Below are 23,758 nucleotides of genomic sequence, written 5' to 3' on the forward strand. Positions count from 1 at the left end.
GGAAGATCCTCTGTTTTTTTACTCCTTCCTCAATAACCCAGACAGGTTGGGCTGAAAAAAATTGACTAGCCTAAGTCACCTAGTGACTTCCATGGTAAAAAGCTCAACCGAACTTCTAATACAGTTATGGATATTAGAGTTGAATGTAAAGCTTGCTGCTATGGCCTGATAGGAAAAGATATAACACAGAAAAATTATAGCTACTGAAAATTGTGGTAAGGTACAGATGGTAGGTATAGAGAAGCACTGAGAGGCCCAATGAGGCTTGGCAGTGTCTATGGGCTAAATGTATATACATATTTTCTTCTTTTTTCAGGCATGCAAAATGAAGTTCCTCAAAAATGTGGATTTTGTGGCACAGACTAATACTCCGCAAGAAACTCTGACTTTGTTATCACTGCTGAAGGTAAGAAATCTGCATGGAGTGTTGCTATCCAATGATTTAAAAAGATTAAATGTATTCAAGGATGGCATATCTGAAATGTGTGTTAATAATAACTAAATGTTATTGTATTGTATTTGATTCTGCTTAGAATAGTTAAAACATTTTGAATCTTAACCATTCACTGTGGACCCAGAAATCTTATGTCTTGCCTTCTGGAATGGACTGTTCCTTCAATTACATCTGTCGATTGCTTGAAATTTTAGAAGGCCTTAAAACACTTCAAAGGACCTTTAAGAAATATTTATTTGTCCTTTATACCGAATAGGTTTCTTTTATGTTATATTTTATATTAATTGTATATTGTTGCTGTTATTAGCACTGCACTGCATTGCTTTCCTTGTAGTAAAAATTTACTCCTATCTGTGAGCATCAGTTACTTGTTTTCTTGCAGGCGTCTTGCAAACTGCTTGCTCAAAACTGCTGGAAATAGACATCTGAGTAAATTTTGTAGGGCAGGAATAGAAAATTGGACTGTAGGATGTTAATCTTTCCTTCAACTGGGGTATATGGTTGTTGGCAATTCCCAGAGTTCTCAATCAACATAAGCATTGTATGGGAATGATCGTGGTTGTGGTATAATTGGAGGTCTCTAGGCTTCCCATACCTGCCTTACAGGCTGTAGGTTTTGCCAAATAATAGGAGGACAACGAGGTCACCAAGGTAGGAAAGATGCTCTGGATGATTTTTTTTTTTAAAAAGAAGGCTGCCTTATTAGATATAAGCTTTTTTAATTACAGGAATACCTTGTATGTGGGCCTAAAAATGCAGACTGTCCAAAAGAAGCTTCCATGCAAATATCAGCATGTGATCGGGTCCTTCGAGCTTGCATCTACAGGTTTGGAGAAAGCGTGGACTGCCCTGGTCATTTAAAAAGCCTCCAGGCCCTAGCTGACATGGCTTATCATGGCTATGTATCTGCAAGGCTTCAATATGTTCCTCTCTATTTGGAAAGGCTACTCTACCACATGCTGCGGGGAGCAGCTGCTAACGGCCCATCTGATACTTGCCTGAGATTTGCTAACCTTCTGTATGCTGATCTGTTGAAGCATCAGCCTCCCCAAGTGCCTGTTGATGACTATACCTCTATTGCCAAAAGTACATTTAGTGTGCTGTGGAAGACCACAGACGCTGTGGCCAAAGTGGAAAAAATGCCTGCTGAGTTTAAGCTTGAACTCTCCACCCAGCTACAAGCAGTGCGGTTTTTAATGCTCTTGGAGCATAACTCCCCTATCCTTTTGCTCCATGAACCTCCATTCTTCACCTCCATAGTGGCCTGGCATGCTTCGGCTGCCGCTGTTTCTTTTGAGGCCCGGTGCAGCCCTCTGAAGAAGGAAGAAGCCTGTTTTCTCGATGAGCAGCTTTTCCATCACTTGGTGGCAGCCATTTTGGAAAAGAATGGTGTTAGTGAACCTTTGCCCTTCCAGGACTGCCTCTGTATCTTTGAGCTTATGGTGGTAAGAGTACGTTACCTCTGCAAAACCGGCTGTTTCAGACAGAGCAAAGAAGTTATTCAGCAGTCTAAAGTCTTCTTGAGAAAATCCAACAATGAGTCCCGTTGCTTAAGACTCACTTTAGACATTCTCTTTGCTGCTGTTGAACTGAATAAAGCACTGTTAGTTGCCAAAAGTCCTCTAGGTCCTTTTTTCAACCAAGCTGCAGAAGTTCTAAACTGTTCTCTGGGTGCTCAAGAACCTCTCCTTAAAGTGCTGGCTGAAAGTAGCCAGTTGCTTATAACTCCTTTATATGAGTGTGCAAAAAAAGATAATCAGGCACCTTTGGATTTGGAGGATATCCTGAGGGTTTCTACATTCATGGAAAGTTATTTCAGGCTGCTCTGCAAGCTGCTAGATATGGTAAGTATAGCTGTTTTTTTAATTCTTTTGGTTGAAATTCATGCTGCATCACTCTGCAAATTTATGTGATTTAGATAAAAGCCATTTTTTTCAAAATGGCTTTATTTTGGATTGGATGGATCTGGAATGCTACTAGGTTACAGGTGTAGTGGAGATGGAGAGGAAAAAGTGTTGACACTTTATTAATCTCCTGTCTAGAAAATTAGCTTTAAAAACAGAACCTATTGCAGTTTGTGTATACATCTGAGGTTCACTCATAACTGCATTCCTCATATATAAGCTTTTTTCCAAAAAGACATAATTTGGCAAATGTCATATTGGGCAAAAACAGGAAAGAATGGGGGATAAATCAGTGACCAGTACTTTTTCTGGATTAAAATCTCAGGAAATTCAGTAATTAGAGTACCAGGTTTTTTAAAAAATTCATATAATATTTCTGGATTGGGGATTCTGTTAATTAAAATATATTCAGGTTAATGTCAGGGTTCCAAGTAACACCCCCAACGAAATCAAATTCCGAGGCTTGAAGTTCCTCAAAGCTAACTTTTATTAAAGATGTCATATTGGCACATCTGGGGAAACCTGAATCTGAAAGCTTCAGGGTTTTCCTCACCCACAAGAAAGTTCAAGACCTTGCCCACATCTCCTACACATTCACATAGCTCCAATCAGTTCTTTCCCGAACAAAAGACATCCTCCAATTTCTTCTTTGCACAGCTGCTGGACACCATGGCCTTGAACTTCTCTTAGAGAAGTTTGTTATGGCTATCTCTACTTCACTCATGCAATCCCCCCTCCTAACTTCCCACGGTATGATTGTGGCAGGCCTGGATCCTCAAGGCACACAGATAATATGGCTTCCAGGCATGACAAATTGTCTTTTTCATTTCCTTTTACTTCCACAGGTTCCAAGAGACAATGTGAAAAAGCAACAAGTTCTGGTGAAGCTACTATGTCATTACTTCCAATTATACACAACTGTGGTGTATGATTCTTTTCAGATGCTTCCGGTAAGGGAAATTCAGGAGTTGCCTTGGCCTAGTCTAGTGAAATCTTGAATAGCAAATTTCCATCCTGGCTAGGTTTTTCACCTTGGGGGAAAATACCTTTGCACAGAAAAAATAGAGGCTTGAGACCATAAAGCCACCAAATGGGCTAATATAGTGCAAAACATGGGTACAGTATGTGTTTCTTTTCATGCTAGCTCAGAGCAGAGACAAAGTTAGTGCCTGCCTTGCCTCTTTTTATTCTCTACCTTGTCCGATGAGCGGCAAGGCTTTCTGTTGTGATCAAAGCAGGTCCTGGTAAAACAGGATCTTTGATTGCAAATAGAAATTAAGTATATTCTAATTTAACGTGTTGAACCATTCTTCAGATTTTTCTGCAATTTACAGTTTTGGATTTGAAAGAATAAGCAATTTAGAGATAGGTTGGGTGGCAGGAACCTGCTGTCTGCCCATTTACTTAACAGTATGCCTTTTTTGTAACATCTAATGTTCCCATTTTGATGTGGCAAATGTAGTTCTGTGATTGCAATTAAAAATTAATGACAATAGTATACCTATTGTTACCGCTGGCTTCCCCCCTTTAAAAATGGTTTTCTTTTACCCTGATATGCCTGATTCAGCTCTTTTCAAATGGTATTTGTTACATTATCTAGTTCTGAAAACAACAGATTCTATATTTAATTAAAGGTAAAGGTAAAGGTTCCCCTCGCACATATGTGCTAGTCGTTCCTGACTCTAGGGGATGGTGCTCATCTCCATTTCAAAGCCGAAGAGCCAGCGCTGTCTGAAGACGTCTCCGTGGTCATGTGACCAGCATGACTAAACGCCAAAGACGCACGGAACGCTGTTACCTTCCCACCAAAGGTGGTCCCTATTTTTCTACTTGCATTTTTTACATGCTTTCAAACTACTAGGTTGGCAGAAGCTGGGACAAGTAACGGGAGTTCACCCCGTTATGCGGCACTAGGGATTCGAACCGCTGAACTGCCGACCTTTCGATCGACAAGCTCAGCCACTGAGACACTATGTCCCTCATATTTAATTACCTTACCTTATTACAGTTGTTCACATCCTTTTTGGCAAGAAACTAGCACTCATAACCATTAGAGCATCCATGTTTATATCTGAGTAAATATAACACCACAACATCCCGCTGCAGTTTTGCTTACGGTTTGTTTGGAATGAGTACAAATCAGTTTTAAATAAGGCTAACCCAATCACAGAATAAAAACAGAATGGAATTGGCCTAAGAGTTAAAGGAGGGAAGTCTGAATCTATTACATACATACTCTGTCCTTAATCATAACACATGCAAGAAGTTAGAGTGTTCTAATATGATTTTCTTCCCTTTTCCTTCCCCTTCTCCCTTTTTAATTTTCTAATGATAATAGTAAAATTCAGGTTAAAATTTACGTTTGATTCCATGCTAACTGCCCTTGGATACTCAGTACTGATTGCAAAGATAATTGAGGTAGCAGTCCACAATTAGTCATAAATGTTCTGCACAGTGTCACTTTAGTTTTGAAAGTTTTACTCTTGTTTCTCATCCTAAAACTTATGTATTAACTCACAGGGATTGGATTTTTGTGGGCTGCCACAGTTATTAGCATCTTTTCAAAAGATTGTTACCCGAATGCTAGAAATGCTGGAAGGACTCCCTAAGACAGAGCAGGCCGAATATCTGGATCTCTCAGGTTGGTGTTTGGAGTAAGTCGCTTATATTTCCGGTTGTCAGTAAATAGGAGGCAGATAGGGCACTGTATTGCTTTTTTAGTAGACACAAATAAAAAAATAATAAAAGTGTTTTAAATTAAATATTCTTCAATTATATTGTTGGAAGAAATATTCATCTGGTTCAGCTCCAAATGGTGAAGAAAGACACTGGAAACATGGAGGCTGATTGGAAAGATGGTTTATTGATGGGCAGGACCACATGGGTTTGAGGTCCTGGGCAGCTGAACAGTGCTGTGGAGTCGGAGTCGAGGAGTCGGAGTCGGAGGAAATTTTGGGTACCTGGAGTCAGAGTCAGAAGTACAAAAAACTGAGGAGTTGGAGTCGGAGTCGGAACATTTATCTCCCAACTCCACAGCCCTGCAGCTGAACACATGGAATGGAGAGAGAGGGTTATTTATACCCTCTCTTGGGCCTTGCCCTTGAGCTTCCTGTTCCTGTGGCAAGGGCATGTATTCTATTGGTTGCTGTCAGACTCCCGTGGGATCATGTTTGTCTTGAAGTCAAGTTTGGTTGACGTGTGCTGATGCAATGAAGGGGCTGAGGGCTAATCCTACCTTTGTTCAGATCTTGCTGCTGGGAGTAATGGATTACCAAATCTGCATTTCTAAAGGCTAGCCTCAGTTTTGTATCTGGTTGGCGGCAGAGAGCTGAAGCTCTGCATTTCTGTCTTTAGAAGCATGTTTCCCCTTTAGGGAAAATATAATGTTCTGTGTTTTTAATATTTCCTAAAATATTTCATTCTTCCAAGAGGGGTGGGTGTTAACTTTCTACAATATGTTGCCCTGATTATTTCATAACTAGGAAAAATATATCTTGCTCTTAATTATTACAAGAATTATTACAAGCATAACAAGATAGAAGTTGTAACTAGGAAACGTATTTTATTCTCTCTTCCCCAAACTTACAATATTTCATCATAAAATGCAAGCCCTTCACTCCCTACCAACAGACTTATCTTGGCACCTCAGCTCTTAATTTCATGCCCTTTTCCCCTTGCAAGCAAATAATAATAAGCAATCTAGATCCTTAGAGAACTGTACAAATAACTGTTGAGGATAAATAGCATCTTGAGTTGGTCAGTCAATGATTCAGTTCGTGCACAGGCTACAATATAACTATTAATAAATAGTCATATTCATTATGCAAACTTTTCAGAGCCAGTTTCCGTAGTCACAAGTAACAGTTTAATACCACTTTAGTTTATTTCTAAAACAAAACAAAAAAAAATAGTTGAGAGTTTTATTTTTCCCACCAAGAGAAAATGGCTCCTAGCTTGGTTGTCCCAAAGATGCTTTTTTCAAGAGAAAACCGAACTTTGTTTTTCTTTGAAGACATTTTGCTTCACATCCAAGAAGCTTCTTCAGCTCTGACTGGATGGTAGGGAAGGATTTATACTCCTTGCAGACAGCTGGTCATTTGCATTCTTTTAGAGAGTTGTTAAGGCCAACTGGAGGTTTATCTGTGTCAGGGTCATCTGTGTAGTGCAAATGGGTGTGGAGCCTTCTTGGAACTGCTAAAAGGACTGTGTTGTAGACTGGAGATAGATGATGTCGTATCCCTCCCCCTCTATTGAGAGAGGGCTGTTCAATTTTGACACAGATGGCCTTTTTGACACCTCTTTCAAACCAGCGGTCCTCTCTGTCCAAAATGTGGACTTTGCTGTCTTCAGAAGAGTGGCCTTTGTCTTTAAAATGCAGATGGACTGCTGAATCTTGTTCTGATGGGTTTGTTCTCCTATGTTGTGCCATGTGTTTATGAAGTGCTTGTTTTGTTTCCCCAATGTACAGTATCTGATTGCACACGGCTCACTTCATTGTACTGCATGTTAGCTTTCATTTCCTCTGCTGATGAGGATATTAGAAAGGGTAGTGTTGTTTTCTTCTTCCCTTACAAATTTTATTCCTTTGAAGATGTTGTTGATTGTTTCTTGTGTCTTCTCTAGTTATTACGTTTTTATTATGAAGCAGGTGTTGTTTACATACTGGATCCACACTTTGGGTTGTATGTATGGGTGTGCTGTAGTTTTTAGATGCTTCATTACAGTTCCTGCCACGTGTCACGAGAGGCTTCCTCCGATTTAGATAATCACTTTTGGATGACAGTTTAGATTACCAAAACAGATCACCGCTCTCAAGAGTGAATACAGGTAGTCCTCGACTTATGACCACAATTGAGCCCAACATTTCTGCTGTTAAATGAGACATTTGTTAAGTGAATTTTGCCCCATTTTATGACCTTTCTTGCCTCAGTTGCTAAGTGAATCACTGCAATTGCTAACCCAGTTGTTAAGTAAATCTGGCTTCCCCATTGACTTTGCTGGTCAGAAGGTCACAAAAGGTGATCACATGATCTTGGGACACGGCAATGGTCATAAATATGAACCAGTTGTCAAGTATATAAATTTTGATCACATGATCATGAGGATGCTGGAACGGTCATAACTGAAAAATGGTCATAACTCACTTTTTTCAGTGCTGTTGTAACTTTGGGTGGTCACTAAATAAACTGTTGTTAGTTGAGGACTACCTGTACAGATTATTTGATTTATTCATTTAGAAACTGCTTGAGATCTGTTGCTTAGCATGATATATGAACCTTCTTAGAAAGAACAAATCTTGGTCTTGTCTTGGTTAAATTAATATATTTATTGAGGACCCGGTTTGGGGGCAATAAGCTGACTTTGTATAAAATATACAAAAGTATGAAGGCTATTGCTTAACGCATTGTAAGCCGCCCTGAGTCTCCGGAGAAGGGCGGCATATAAAAATAAATAAAATAAAAATAAAATAAAATAAATATTGCTTTCATACAAATCTTATTTTCACCCAGGGAAAGGGAAACAATTTATTGTTTGTTTAATGAGGTTTATTTCAACATACAGTTTTCTTGAGTAAATACTAGCCAAAGCAGATTTATTAGGCATTACGGATGGCTTACAAATGTTTTTTTTGTTCTTACAGCATATTGTGTATCCCGACTGGCCTATAGATTCTATTCTCATAAGATGTATGTAGAGTCTAACTCCATAATGGGGCAATTCTGCGGATGGCTAGTCAGAAAGGCCAAATGTACAGACTTGCCCACAGAAAAGGTAATTAAGTTTCCTTATAGTCTGAATGAAGGCTATAGCATGAAATGGGAATGGTGCATGGGGCACAGGAATTATGAAATAAGACTGTTGATTTGTTCTAATTTTATATGACAAAGGTCTTGAGCCTACTATTTTACTAATGAAATGAAGCCCACTAAGTTTTCAACTTAGTGAAGGGTTTTGGCAAATCACTCTTTTCTAGACAGAACCTGTGGATGTTTACTTTAAAATGTAAAAAAAAAAAAAAATTCCCCCTACCCCCATATTCCAAACAAATTCATATTAATTTATTTAGAGAATTTTTAATTTTATCTTAAATATATAACTCTGGGTGGCTAACAAGCAAATGTTTTACAGCCATTCTTACTGAGGTTGTTAAGTGAATAATTGCCGGCCGCTAAGCAAATCCAGCTTTCTCAACTGATTTCGCTTGTTGGAAGCTGGCTGAGGGGGTTACAAATTGCAATCACACGATCACACTGCAACCATTATAAATATGAGTCAGATGCAGAGATGGGATTCACAAACTGTAGCAACCGGTTCGCCCAGTACCAGAAATGTGAGGGTACATGCTCGCTTTGCTCACGCATGTGCCATCTGTGCATGCGTGCGGTGTCACAAAACACGGCAATTCGCTTGTGCGCGCCATCCACAGATGCATGGGACATCAAAAACACAATGATATAGGACAGGATTGCACCCGGACGGGTGGACAGGCCATCCACAGGTTGCCACTACCATTTTGCCCGAACCAGCTGAATATCACCTCTGGTCAGATGCCAAACAACGGAATTGTGATCATGTGATTGTGGAGGGTGGTGCAGCAATTGTAAATTTGAGGACCATTCATAAGTCACTTTTTCTGAGGCTGTTGTAACCTTGGACCATTGTTAAATGAATGGTCATAAGTTGAGGACTACAGGTACTGCTTCTAGGAGACCTCTGATTATTTGCCAATCATAATCAGTTTGGTTAACCATATGCCTCTTCAGTACAGCTGGTCCTCAATTTACGACCACAGTGGAGCCCAACATTTCTGTTGCTAAGTGAGAAATTTGTTCAGTGAGCTTTGCCCCATTTTTATGACTTTTCGTGCCCCATTTGTTAAGTGAATCACTGCAGTTAAGTTAGTAACATGGTTGTTAGGTGAATCTGGCTTCTCCATTAACTGTGCTTGTCAGAAGGTCGCAGAAGGAGATCACGTGACCCCAGGACCCTGGAACCGTCATAAATATGAACCACTTGTCAAGCATCCAAATGTAAATCACGTGACCATAGGGATACTGCAATGGTCATAAGTGTGAAAAACAGTCATAAGTCAGTTTTTTCAGTGCTGTTGTAACTTCGAATGGTCACTAAGCAAACTGTTGTAAGTCGAGGACTACCTGTATAGTGTCCATTAATTTCCTGAATAATTTCTTGATCTCATTTCCCTGGACCATGCAATTTTACAAAACTAATTTCATAGATCTGCCATTACATTATACCTACCAGTATATCTAGTCATTCCCTTTACTCTTACTTTGGATTCCTCTGCTTGCCTGGAATTCAGTGATTTACCGTATTTTTCGGAGTATAAGACGCACCTACCTTTTTTGGTGAGGAAAAGAAGAAAAAGAAATCTCCCTCTGCCTCTGAGTAATTTTGCCTCATAACAGCAAACAGCCTGCTTTACTTTCATTTTCGTTTTCAGCATAGCTTGATTAGCACAAGGGGAAAAAAATCTGCTCCAGCTCTTTGCAGCTGAGAGTCGAGAGGCTGATCCAATCAATTTGTGCTAATTAGGTTGTGCTGAAGCTGAAAGGAGCTGTTTTTTCTTGCTGTTTGCTTGCAAGGAGGTAACTGCTGCGAGGTAGAAGCCAAAGGGTGGGGGCCAGTGGGTGGGCGGGGCTACATTCGCTGTATAAGACGCATCTAAATTTTCATCCCCTTTTAGGAGGGAAAAAGGTGCATCTTATACTCTGAAAAATATGGTAACAAATACGGTAGTATCCAAAGATCTTTTGGACAAGACAGGAACTCTCTAACATGGTTTTTAAAAGTCTAATCACTACAAAGAGCCTGAAATTCCTTAGGGCTTCTTCATTTTTTATTCCTTTTAGTATAGTTAAATGATTTTTATTACGTTTTTACTTATTTTGTTTTATTGTGTTTTTATATTAACTTTGTGCACCGCTCAGAATCATGTGAGATAGTTATGTAAATTTACCAAATAAACACATAAAAATTGGGATAACTATTTCTGCCTGACATTCCATTATTTTCAGTGAACGTTGAACTCCTAGAATAGCAAAAGTTTATAATTCACAGTTGTTTTGATATGAGAGGAGTTTCTAAACTTCTGGACAGTTGGAGGAGTCTCTCTTTGCCACCCTGAATGTTTATCTTTCTCTTTCCAGCTAAACAACTGCTTTAAACTGCAAGTAGAAAATTACAGGAAGCTGGGCTTGCTAGAGGAGGGTCTCCAAACTGTAGTCCTCTGGTTGGCTTTTCAAGGCAGCAAGATCACAGAATTGATGGTGGAGCCTGTCTGCTCCTGGGTCAAAGTCAAGATGGACGCCAATAAAAATGGGGATGATAATTTGAGATTGAAGTAAGAAATGAATTAAAAATTGAGCCTCCTGTTCAAAACTGTCAACATTGGAATTGTTTCTATATTTTTGTTTTGTTTTGTTTCCTGCCATTCTAATAAAGTAGAAATAATGAGGCTGACATTTATCCTTCTTGCCATTTAAAAAATTTTTCTGCAGGAAGAATCTTGTTTTCCTTTTTAAGAATTAAACATTTACTTTACGTTACTTTGTTTGTTTATTCATTTAATTTTTCACACTTCTCTGCCACCCACCTCGCTCAAAGAGAGAGGGATTTTTTTACCATTCAAAATTGGCCATGAGAATGTGTGCAAAATAGAGGATACGTTAAGATACATTTTGTTTTCAAACCCAGAATAAATCACTCTGTTTTGAAAGTTCAGCAGACCTTTTTCAAGTCCATCATGTTTTCCTGAAATAAAACTAGGGAATATTTTGGTTGTTCCAGAGTCAAGTCTTAAGAAAACTTAGAGGAATCTTGGAGTGATTTTACAGGTCAAATAGGGCAAGGCTAATATGTGTTTCCCTTCCTCCTTTCAGCAACTTCCAGTGTAACATATTCCACTGATTTAGCTGCTTCCTAATTTTCCCAGCAGCTTCCCTTCCTTGTCCCCCCCCCCCCCCCCACTGCTGGCATTCCAATATGGCATATTCCAGATTACCCAGTCCCATGTCTTCCCATATCTATTCTTGCTTCCTTCCCCCCCCCCTTGTTAACCCATGCTGCCATTTTCAATGTCCCAGCATAGTACAGCTGACTGGCCTGTCCCCATAATTTTCTCACTGCTGCCCCATCTCCCTTCAATTGCAAATAATATCTTTGTCTCCTCCACCCTCTCTTTTTCCCCATCCCCAAAAGCATTTCTGTCACAAATAACAGTTTTTTTGAGATCCAGAATGCCAACAAATCATCCTTGTTTTGTTCTATGTATGAACCCCACACATTTAAAATATATGTGCCCAGATCACATGAAACTAATGTTCCATGTTTGGGATGTTTTGTATTTTTACAAGGGGTCATCCTCTTATTCAGGGCCTATCCAGAATAAGAGGGCTTTTATTCATGGAACTGCCATAAGACTGAGGAACTTGTGGTACTTGAAGGATCCCAGATTCCAGTGTCCTTCAGCACTGGCCATGTCAATTGAGGCAAATGTGACCTGGCAAGATAAATTTGGAAAGAATGCTATTTGGTGCCTTAATCAGCCAGATACTTTTTACGATGGATTGCTGTTTAATAAGCCTGTTTGGCTTTTTCAAGGTCTGGCAAGATTGGCTAGACACTGCCATCTTCTGTTACTATAGGGTCATTGGAAGGGTGGGGAGAACGACCCTAAACTTAAGAGGTTTTGTCGGTAGAACAACCTGATACTGAAAAGTATCAATTTTAAAGCACTCTTGAAGAAGATAACTTAAAAATCTTTAAAATGCTGTTATATTAAAAAAAAAATCCATAAAACAATCTAAACACACAAAAAATGTTTTACAGTGAAACAAGTATCTCTACCCATTTATATGAAACAAGGCCCTCAAAATACTGTATAAAGCATGGTGTGACACTGTAGTTGTTAGAAGCTGCATGTCTTTGTTTTACGTCGTTTCTAATTTCTATTGTTTGCCTTCTATATTGATTACAGGACTCTGAAGGAAGGTCTTGAAGACTATCACTTAGATGATGAGATCCTTGTGAAAGTGCTGTTGGAGGAACTGAAGGCATACAAAGCTGTGCGAGTTGACACTGGCCAAGAGCGTTTCAATGTGATCTGTGACCTCCTAGATATATGTTCAGAAGGCAACCAATGGGACCACGAAAGAGCTTTTATCCTGGTAGAACTGGCACAGGTGCTGTGCTATCATGATTATAGTGAGCAAACAGAATGGTGAGTACGTATTTAGTATAATTTGATGATAGCTGTATGATTTACCTCAAGTCCTACTTTGGATACCGCTCCATTGAAGTGATGCTCAGTATTAAAAAAGAACTTGAAGTGGAAACTGCCAGAGCCTCAGTGTCTTGTTTCTGGTATCCTGATTTCCTTCTCTTGCTTTTGTCTTTTCACTGGTTTGAGAGTGGACTTTTCAGTGTAGAACTGGAGATGAGTTGGGAGAGGCTCAACCTTTCTTGCTAACAAAGGCTTGCTGGCTGATGTTACAAAACTGATACATGTAAGGAACAATTGCCACTTCAAAAATACTAATACTAATAATTAGTATACTGGATCTTTGCATATTTTAAGTGACGCTGTTGCCATACTTTCTGATTAAAGTATTTATAGCTCTTATGCAAAAAAAGAGAAGGATATTATCAGTTATTTATACAGGGATTGGATGCACTTAGATATGATAATCTAGAACTGATGAGAATGCTGGTTAAACTAACTAGAAATGAATAAGAAATCTGATCATATCATTTACTGTATGTTTTCTGAGCATATGAGAGTCCAATTACAAAAAGAATTCTCAGCAATTGTCTGTAATCATGACTGAAATGATTGTTTAGATCTTCTCTCTTGTAGTTCTGCTCTGGACTCTATAAACGAAGCCCTGAGTTTGTTAGAATCTGTGCCAGAGACTCCACAGAATGAGGAACAGCTCCAGGATGATAAGGCCCAGGCTTTACTCTGGCTTTATATCTGCACAGTTGAAGACAAAATGCACGAGGTATGTTTCTTAAAGAAAAATAGCACAAATCTCAACCAGCTAAATTCTATGTGTGTATTCTATACTCCAGAGAGCAGGAGGACTAAAATGACTAAGAAAGCCACTGGAAGGAACATAATCTTAGCTTATTTTAATTAAAAATGAGAAAAGAATGCAGAAATATTTATTTCACTATATTCCTAGTATTAAATGACATCATAATTTAAGGTTATCCCAAAATGTGCAAATCCAGTATAGATTATATAACAGGAAACAAGAAGACAGAGACAGCCAGAACACTTTATGGCTTACATACTTGTCTGGCTTACTTACGGTACATACCAAGTATGCTGTTTGCAATACTTGGTGGGTTTAATGTCAGTTCTCCTCTCTCAAACAGAGTATCAAGCAAGAGCAGAGAACCAGAAATACTCAGGGACAAAAAGACACCGAAGTTCTTCAGAGCTTTGAAACCAATGATCTCACTTATGAAGATAAATCCCACGATGACAAGTTCCTGTATCTTGGCATTGTATTTAATCTATGTGCAGATTCTGGTGAGGAAATTTATATTGCTATTGGATGAAGGGAACTGTTAAATTCAAAAAGGCATTAGATTAAATAAAAAGGGTAATAAATAATAAGACTGGTAGAGTTCTTGTAATCCTGTACCTTGCTGGGAAGGTATTAGTGGTATTATACAGGGATAGGAGACAGGAGACATGTTTAGAAGTTGGGAGATGCTGGTAGAAATGAGAAGATATTTCTTTATTGTTAAGGCATCCTTTTTAATGTTTCAACATTCAACTTTCCTCTCCTTGGACTACTTTACCAAATAAAATTTTACATTTTACTTTGAAAACAATGTCACAGGTTCACGGCCCGGTCCCAGTCCATGGCCTGTTGGGAACCAGGTCACGCAAGCTGCCAGCGAGCACATGAAACTATCCCCTTATTGGTTTATTTGTTCAAAGTTAAAATAAGACATTTCGTAATAGTCAGGCAACCCTTTATGGACTTTTTGCTGATACCAGGAATGAAAAGTTGATACTTTATGGATTTGCTTATAGATAAGGGATAAAATATTGAATCAAGAGATACCTGTTTAACTTTATAAAGGATGAAGAGTTGTTAAATTGTATACATTTGTTGTGATGAAGATTAGAAGACACTTCTGTATAAATTTCTTTTTTCTTCTGTTTTTTTCTTTAGTTCTTTTTTCCATTCTCTTATTTCTCTAATTTGTATAATTTTTACTACTGGAATTAAAACTCTGAATAAAAATTATATTAGAAAAACAATTTTCCATATCCAAACAGAGGTAAAATCAGTGATGCTTTTTAGATCATCTCAATCCAATATCATTCTGAACCTTTGTAATTAAGCAAAATAGTTAATCTTGCTTGGAAATTTTCTACTGGAAACACTCAAATAGAAAACAGGAAGTCTAAATCTAGGCTCCATAACCAGTTTACACAATAAAACAAAAGATTTCTTAATTTCAGTTTTTGTTCTTTATAAGAGTTCTTTTGTTGGAAAGTATTAAAAACAAATGAGCATAATATAAAAGCATGTAACGTAACAACAATAAACACAACCTATTTTTTTTTTTAAAGAAAAGGTATTTGATACTGCAGACTCAGGGGTTGTGCCAAAGAGTAGCATTCCATGCCATAATTAAGAAGTACAGTGCTTCAATTGTTAACCCTGTTACCTTACACAAGGGTAGTAAAGGAGAGTTTATTACTACCCCAATGTGCTGCCTATGCTGAAGGCAGAATTGAGGTAAAATATTCCTATTAAATTTGTAATCTGTCTTTGCCTAACCCTTTGCTTTCTTTCCAGTGCAATCCAGATGTTTGGAGGATGCCCTTGCCTTATGGAAACAGCTCCTATCAAAAGGCAGGATCCCAGCTGTGCGGAGCATCGAGCAGACAGCAGCATCCCTGCATATCATGGCAGCTTTATACAGAATGATGGGAAAGGTATATTAAATGCTGGCCATTTTGTCTGGGAATTTTGTATAACCTGACTTTGCTCCTTCAGCTTTCTTGAGGTTCGCTCTTTTTTTTCTTTCCTTCCCACTCCAACCCTCTCTTGCCTGTCTGGGATACAGGTAGTTCTCAATTTACGACCACAATTAATCCCAAAATTTATGGTGCTAAGTGAGAAATTTGTTAAGTGAGCTTTGCCTCATTTTGCAACTTTTCTCAGCACATTTGTTAAGTGAATCACTGAAGTTCTTAAATTAGAAACACAGTGAATCTGGCTTTCCCATTGATTTTACTCGTCAGAAGGTCACAAAAACTGATCACATGGTCCCAGGACACTGCAACCATCATAAATATGAACCATTTGCCAAGCATCTGAATTTTGAGCACATGACCATGGAGGTGCCGCAACGGTCATACATGTGTAAAACAGTCACACAAGTCACTTTTTTCAGTGCCGTCATAAGTTCAAACGGTCACTAAGTGAACTGTTATAAATCTAGGGCTACCTGTACTTAGGTAAAGTCTTGGGCCTCAGGAATTAGAGAAGATGAGAGATGACAACTGTTTATGCACCTCACAAATGTGATGCATCTTTTCTGCCCTTCTAACTACAAATGTTAACTCCCTTCCCAATCAGATTATAGGAGAAAGAGTGGCCTTCCACTTGTTGCTGCTTATAGTAATAAACAACCTGCTGTTTTGTTCTCAAGCATGCAGTGTTACCAGTAGAAAATTTCCAAGCAAGATTAACTATTTCGCTTAGTTAGAATATCTAAGAATGATATTGGATTGAGGTGCTCTAAAACAGAGTTCCCCAACGTTTCCGGCTTTGTGGACCAGTGGGAGGGGGGAGAGAGGATGGTTCTGCATGAACGGCTGGCACCAGCGGTTTGCGTGAGCAATGTGCACACGCACCTGCTACTCACTCAAATGGAGTGCGCAAGTAAGGATGTACGCACGCACTCAAAGGACCTTTTTTGTAGCCCAGTTGCAAACCCCCACATGGCCCACTAGTGGGCTGCGGCCCACAGGTTGGGGGCTCCTGCTCCAAAAAGCATCATTGATTTTAACCTTGACTGGATATGAATCGCTAGTCTAGTGAAAGAAGGAGTGGAGAATCCCTGGCCTTCCACCATAGCCAGTGGGGAAGGACTCTGGGAATCATGAATACGAGAACAGTTGAAGCTCTGCAGGTTTCCCAAATGTATGCATGGTGGAAATGTTAATGCTGGTTGCAAGAACGAAGTCAAAATGTACAAAGGAGTTTGGGGAAGTATATTAGCCATTGAATAAGCTTGAAGGTACAGGTAGTCCTCACTTAAGCAACTCCAATTGGCTTTGGCGAAGTGGCCGTTAAGCAACATGGTTGCAATGCCAGTGTTCACTCTCCAGCATGTGTTGTTGTCAGGCATAGAAATTTGGGTATAAATGCAGATTAGTGAGAAAATTATTTTATTATTTTTATTACCACTGTATTTGCAAACAAGGAGTTGCTAAACAAGGACTACTTGTGGTTTTATTTGTAGCATCCACCTGTACTTTTTCACCCACTGACTGTCATAAAAGGATGCTAATTGGCAAGGTGGCATCTCCAGATCGCTCCTCTTAATCTCCAAGCTTTTTAAAATAAAAACGTTTTGAATCTCTGTAGCATTCCGTGAGTTTTTCCGAGATTGTAGTAGGTCAGTATATTCATGTTTTTAAAAAACACAGTAGGTACATTAGTCATAAAGGTTTTAAAGCTTGCAAAAGTGTGTAGCAGATGCTTAGAATCATGGCTTTCCAGTTTCTTGGCACTGTTCCTTTTTCTTGCACTTCTGTAATTTTCAGTACAGGAACAATAGAAAAAGTAGATGATGCAAAGTTTCCCAAAACAAGCACTGTCATATATACTTATTTTAAAATGGCTTTCCAAAACGTTGAGTCAGCATTTTGAATGAATTCTTGCAATGGAATAAAATATGATGTGCCGTATGTAGGATAATTCTCTTTATGATTTCTCTTCTGTCCAGGTTTACATTTGAAAGTTTTTTTTCCCAATCAGAAAGAAAGCAAAGTAGATGGCCAGCTGGTGACCAATGGCTATGGCAACTTTATTTGGAAGATAATGGCCATAAAATTGTTAATAAAGTACTAACGGTTTCAGTTTTTGTTCAGTTTCAGTGAAATGAGTCTCCAGCATGTGTTCTGCTTGCTTTGTAAGCTTATGGACTGGCTGAATAATAAAGCTTGCAATATGAGTTTGTTTCCTGTTCAGGGAGAAATGGGAAGCATAGGTTATTCAAGTCCAGTAATAATTTCCAAACTGCATATTGTTTTAGTTTAGTTTTGTTTAGTTTTCTGTTTAAACAATGGCATCTTTTACTACAGTACCTCAGTTCTACAGGAACAGGTTTGGGCCATCAGATTTTTCCAGAAGGTTATAGCTGGTCATCTCTATTCCAGATATTATATTTCTATCCTCTACATTTCCTGTTTTACCCTCCTGCTCAAAGTTACATCTCTAAATGTTTTGTTCTGTTTTTATTTTACAGCCGTTAGAGGCTATAGAGAGCTTCTTCCTCATAATAACTCTTTCTGGTGCACTTAAAGATTTTGTTGGGAAAACCAGTGCCTTGTGCCAAATAGTTAAGCTCCTTCTCCAACTGGAGTGTCCCAGTTATGCTGAGGTGAGTATGAAATGTGGTCACAACAGAAATACCCCAACAGATTGAGCATTACAAGCCTGTATCTTTGTTTATAGCCCATTGTTATGTTGTTGGTCCATTTAGGTCTGCCCATGCATATGGATTAAAACATATAAAGAATGGTTGCTGGAATTGGGTAAGACTAGTTTAATGAAAAAAAGAACTAGGGGAGACATGATAGCAGTCTTCCAATATCTCAGGGGCTGCTACAAAGAAGAGGAAGTCAAACTATTCCCCAAAGCACCTGAGGATAGAACAAGAAGCAATGGGTGGAAACTAATCAAGGAGAGAAGCAACTTAGAACTAAGGAGAAATTTCCTGACAGAACAATTAATCAGTGGAACAACTTGCCTCCAGAAGTTGTAAATGCTCCAACACTGGAAGTGATTAAAAAAAGATTGGATAACCATTTGTCTGAAATGGTATTGAGTTTTCTGCCTGAACAGGGGGTTGGACCAGGAGACCACTAAGGTCCCTTCCAATTCTGTTCTGTTCTGTTCTGTTCTGTTCTGTACAACTAAAACTCTGCAACAGAAGATTTCTGGAATTAGACTTTGAAGTTTATGCACCCAAAATCCATGGTTTGCTAAAAATGATCTCCAGTATAGGAAACATGGAGTTTAATGGACTTCTCCTGATTATTATCACATTCTGGTTTACTATTTTTATTTGTAAATACCATAAAATAACATTGAACGTGTAAAAAAAAATTAGTATAGCAAAAACCCAGATTCATAAAGGAATATTTCCTGTCTTTCATGAAGGGAGGAATAAGAAGGGAAAAGTAAGCTATGTATAAATGCAGCATTTTGTTTGTTCACAGTAAATTAAGACAAGCCATGAAAGCAGCCGATTGCTATATGTCTCCCAATGACTCTGAGCGGTTCACAACAATCAATAAAGAAATTAAAGTATAATCAATAAGATGTAAAAGATAAAAGACGGCGAGTGGAATGAAGCAAAAGGTCTCATTCTACCTTGCCAAAGGCTTGGTGGAAAGTTAGGCCTTGATTGCTCTTCTAAACAAAAGCAGAGTGGGGACCATCCAGATTTCACAGGGAACCTCATTCTAGAGAGCAGGAGTGCTATTACAGAGAAAGTGCAGTTCCTTGTCCCAAGAGATGATGATGTCTAATTAAGGAACCCAGAATACACCAACCCTGCCAGGTTGGATTGCCTGGGCAAATGCTATGGAAAGCAAGTGGTCTTAAGAAACAAGGTTCTATGCCATGTAAGAGTTTACAGGTAGCACTTTGAATCACACTTAGATGCAAACTGACAGCTAGTGAAGCTTACAAAGCATACATGCCCATACCAAGACATGCCCATTACTGCTTGTGCCACTGCATTCTGGACCAGTTGAAGCTTTGGGGGAGGCAGAGTCTTCAAAGGCTGGAACATGTAGAGAGTTGCAGCATCACCTTTGCTTCTATTATATAAGCTTCTTGAGAGGAAAAGTCTATCTTACATTCTAGAGGGGAAGGTATACGGAGGAACAGTCTCCTCCTTAAAGGATTTTTCACAACTTAAAGAGTCTTTAGGCTGATGAGATGAATTGCTGGTGGTCAAACATTAGCTACATTCTCTTATTAAATGCTACTGGGCTACCTGTTCTGAAAATGTCCCCCCCCCCTTTTTTTTTTTTTTTTTCTTTTAGACTCTTTTAAAGGAAGCTGAACTATGCCTGAAAAATGTAGATGAAAATAATAGCTTCTGCTTGCTGATGAATCAAACACTGGCTGTGCTCCATAGCACACTGCATTTAGCAAACTGCAAGGTATTTGTGGTAGAATGCCTTTTTATATGTATTGATGATCTCTGGGATTAACAAGCTGGTGTGCTAAAAAAAATATCTGTTGTTAAAGGTATCTTGGCCTTCATCTATGTTAGCTCTAGCCCTCTAGATTGGCTGAATTCAGCTGCTAGTCAGGATGGGCATTGATTCTAGTTGTATCTAGCATGACATACTGGAAAGCAACATGGATAGCCTGCTTCTGTAGAGTCACAAAGGGAGGCTGTTGTAATACTTACTATTTGGCTCTGCTATCGAAAGGTAGTTAACCTTCTTGTTTAGCTAACCTTCTTTCCTAGATACTACTTCTTCAGCTGTGCTTACCGGTATTTGTTGAACTGGCGAGATTCGTCATAGCTAGATTATCAACTGGTTGTCTTTGAAATATACAGTACCCAATTGAGTACCTATACAATAAATAGCAGTGGCACCTTCCATACCTAGAATGACCATAATGCTACCAGAAATGGTGCACCCTGTCCCTACAGATGCTACTGAACTACCTCCCAGTGGCTTGACTAGTGGTGAGCGATACTTGAAATTTTTGTGCAGTAACAACTGGAAATCATTTTTTTTAAAGGTTATTCTGGAGGCCTGTACAATAATCATTGTAGCCTGTATTGGTAAATTTAGTGATGATTGTTAATGAATCTTCTTGTCCTTTTCATGGTCACATTACTCTATTTTTAACATTTTATCCTTTAGAAAGATTATTGGCATACTTTTGTGAAAAGATTATTAAAAACATTTTCAAACCAGCAATGATATATAAGGCCTTCCTCCTGAACAACAAGAACTATGATTAACTGGATGATAGAACTGGTGTAACAGAGAGCCATGTGGCTTAGAAAAGTAAGGAATCAATCTCTTTGGCACCATGAGCTTGGCACTTCAAAGGCCTCAAGTGACCAACTTTCTGGGAAGCAAACTACTGTAGAAAGCAAGAAATTGATTCAGCCCCCTTTCTTAATTTATTCAATTTACTAACAAATATTGGATACAATCTGCAATCTGAAACATGAATTACTGAAAATGGCTGGCTGATTTCCAGAATGGAGCACAGTCTTCTTAGCAATTGATGTTTCTTCCTCTTTTTTATTTATGAACAGATTGAAGAAGGCCTTAATCTGTTGGTAGAAATCCTTCAAAATCCAACTTTGCAAAGATCCTCTAAGGTCTGGTATCTGCTGCGAGCCAGTGTTCTCCAGCTAACTGCTGCTTATCTTATCTTACCTTCTTCCACTCTCCCACTGACACTCAGGCAGAAGCTCTCTGTTCAAGGTGAGTGTGAAAAAAAATCTGTGTTTCCCCTTTTTCTTTCATGTGCAATATGCTTCCTACTATAGGTAGAGGACCGGAAGCAAACTGTAAAATAGCAGCACAATCCATTCAAGCAGAAAGTTTTACCCTATGGTTTTTAAGATCCTCAACTGGTCCAGAAACTGACTTGAAAGTTAGAGCATAGGGAGCAAAGAAAAGCAGAATTAAAAATAACTGCTCTATGTTCTTAGAGCAGCATTTGTGGGCATTTGGAGAGTCCATCTTGCAGGGGAAGATGGATGGTTAAAGAGTAAAGAGCTTTCAGCTCCCATTCTCATCCATAAAATGTTAAAAATGGGGTATTTGAGAAGGTGTTTACAAATCATTTCATTCTTTCCTTTAAAATCCCACCCCCTCCCAAAAGATGCCATGCTTCTGGAATGCTTCACTATTTCATTATATGGCCTTTTTGATCCTTGGAAAACTATGTAGTGGTGGATTTACCACTATGAAAAACAACTTATTTCTTAAATGTGCAATCTTGGAAAATATTGTAGGTTGCATTCTTCTGACTAAGGTTTGATGTGTGGATTTCATATGTGCCTGTAGACAATGTTGTACGGACCACTACGTTATCATCCAAAAGCAGATGCTGTTCCCCCAAATAAAATATAAATTAAATAAATTATTAAAAGGAAGAATAGTCTTGTGAGATCTTGTTTATTGAAGTTGTGTTCTTAATTTTGGCATTTGCAGAAATTAAATGGTCCCATGGTTCCTCTGCAGCTATGGTCCCAAGCCACAGGTTGGGAAGAATGATTCTCAACAATACCTGTAACACTCCTCAGAAATAACAACAGTGCAGAGATCCCGTTACATGGATCTCTTGAGAAAAGAGTTTCTCAAAAGCCAAGGCATTTAAAGAGTGTAATATTTTTCTCTTCTACTCTGCAGGATGGAAGACACCTGAAACAGCTCTAAGTGATGCACACAGACTGTACCGTAGCATCCTCTTGAACTTTTCGCTCATTACCAGTGATGCATCAACAAAAGAGTCTCTTGAGCATCCGTTTATAGACCATGGTAAATTATTACTGTTTTTCTATGTGTGTTAAGAACTCTCGCAGTGGCTAAAAGCCTGTGATCTTGAAGCTATTAGCTGTCTATGGCTTTTTAATTAAATTTGCCTAGTATAAAGACTGAAAAAAATATTTTTTGTATACTGTCTGAAAGTTAGGCAAGGCATTAGTGATGAAATTCCCTTTTCTAAGGATTTAAAGAAAGGGTCAACATAATCACATTGTTTGCTTCTTTGTTCTCTTGGTCCATTTGCTCTACTAAGTTTGCATATTAGGCTTAAGAATATGTAGGGTAATGCTAACCTAATTTTTAGAAATCTGAAAAGTCATTGTGAAAAATGAAGGCACCACTATGTTCCAAAGGAGCCTGCCCTGTTTCACATTTAACTATGATTATTTTATAGTTAGTGATTGCCTTGTATGTCTATTTTGGTTAAATCAATTATTTTAACAATTATTGGGTAAACTTAACATTTAGGGAAAAATAAATACCAGAGAAGGTTTGGAGATGATGCAAAGTGGGAAGAACTGCACTTATCCAGGCAACTATTTCCTTTTTTTTCCCTAGCTTTGGGAAAAGGTTTGGTGGTTTTGGAGTTTCATTTAGTACATTAACCTATTTGTAACGTATGTATCATAATTATAACACCTTTTGGCTTCAAAATGGCATGAACAACTAATTTATTATAATGATTGGAAGAGACTTTATGGAATCTCAAAATGGGTATTATGTGGCCCAGCTGTGAGCTAAGTAGGATTTTGCTCATGTTCCAGAATGCTTTGCATATTTCACTGACTGAACCATTTAATATCTCAGCTTATGCTCATCTTTGCCACCTCCACATAAAGCTTTTCCTTTCCCTCTTTATTCCTCTCTTCCTTCTCAGGTGATAACCTGGTGCAGAAATGGCAGGTGCTGGCAGATATGTTTATTTGTTCAGAGCGTTTTGTGTCTCTCCTTAGCAAGATTGAAATTGTAAACGAAGCCAAAGCTTTTTGCCTGGAAACGCTCAAAATTTCCATGAAGGTGCAATCCATTCGATGGTAAGAAATAGGCAGATAAAACAAAAGGGGCAGAATTGTGGGAAATTACAGACTTTGAATTAAAATGAGCTTCTAACCCTTCACTAAAACATAAGATGACTTCTGGGTGTTCTTGGTTTGCCTTGACGTAGAACTAATCATTTGAAACACTTTGGGATCCATAAAACATTATATATTGCTATTGTTGCTCTTGCTCTTATTACTTATTGCTGCAAGAATAATGCTAACAAAAGGACTATGAATTATTTCAAAGGAATTGTGTGTGGTGTATATAAGATTGGGTGCATCTGTTAGTGAATGGCAGTTGCAAGTCAACAATTTGAAATGTTGACTAACTGGGCCGCTAAGCCCATGGAAACAATGAAGGATACCATCTTGTTACAGAGGATATGTGGCTTTTTACTTTTCTTCTTAGGTGTGCTCGCTTTCTGGTTCTGAAGAGCGAGCTGGAGCTCCAGCGCAACAATCTGGATCTGTGTGGCTCAGATCTTGAGCAGGTCCTCTTTCTTCTTGAATCGGGCACAGGTGATAAATCTAAGCA

The 23,758-nt window shown here is 38.6% G+C and overlaps 1 protein-coding gene across 1 annotated transcript in view; it reads left to right on the top strand.

The window, feature by feature from the left end:
* Positions 1 to 316: 316 nt before the first annotated feature.
* The window catches only part of ESPL1 (extra spindle pole bodies like 1, separase), a 42,420-nt gene continuing 18,978 nt past the window's right edge, over positions 317 to 23,758 (top strand). The window contains exons 1-16 of the mRNA XM_070934974.1: positions 317 to 406; positions 1,183 to 2,298; positions 3,204 to 3,308; positions 4,879 to 4,999; positions 8,000 to 8,130; positions 10,530 to 10,723; positions 12,359 to 12,601; positions 13,238 to 13,382; positions 13,762 to 13,918; positions 15,207 to 15,346; positions 17,890 to 18,024; positions 19,700 to 19,819; positions 20,944 to 21,115; positions 22,049 to 22,177; positions 23,061 to 23,217; positions 23,633 to 23,742. Of these exons, the coding sequence (XP_070791075.1) occupies positions 326 to 406; positions 1,183 to 2,298; positions 3,204 to 3,308; positions 4,879 to 4,999; positions 8,000 to 8,130; positions 10,530 to 10,723; positions 12,359 to 12,601; positions 13,238 to 13,382; positions 13,762 to 13,918; positions 15,207 to 15,346; positions 17,890 to 18,024; positions 19,700 to 19,819; positions 20,944 to 21,115; positions 22,049 to 22,177; positions 23,061 to 23,217; positions 23,633 to 23,742 (3,256 nt within the window). The 5' untranslated portion in view covers positions 317 to 325. The remainder of the gene's footprint in view (positions 407 to 1,182; positions 2,299 to 3,203; positions 3,309 to 4,878; positions 5,000 to 7,999; positions 8,131 to 10,529; positions 10,724 to 12,358; positions 12,602 to 13,237; positions 13,383 to 13,761; positions 13,919 to 15,206; positions 15,347 to 17,889; positions 18,025 to 19,699; positions 19,820 to 20,943; positions 21,116 to 22,048; positions 22,178 to 23,060; positions 23,218 to 23,632; positions 23,743 to 23,758) is intronic.

This window comes from Pituophis catenifer, unplaced genomic scaffold, assembly GCF_029215685.1.
Source record: "Pituophis catenifer annectens isolate HBS135680 unplaced genomic scaffold, rPitCat1.0.hap2 SCAF_2, whole genome shotgun sequence".
Lineage (NCBI taxonomy): Eukaryota > Metazoa > Chordata > Lepidosauria > Squamata > Colubridae > Pituophis > Pituophis catenifer.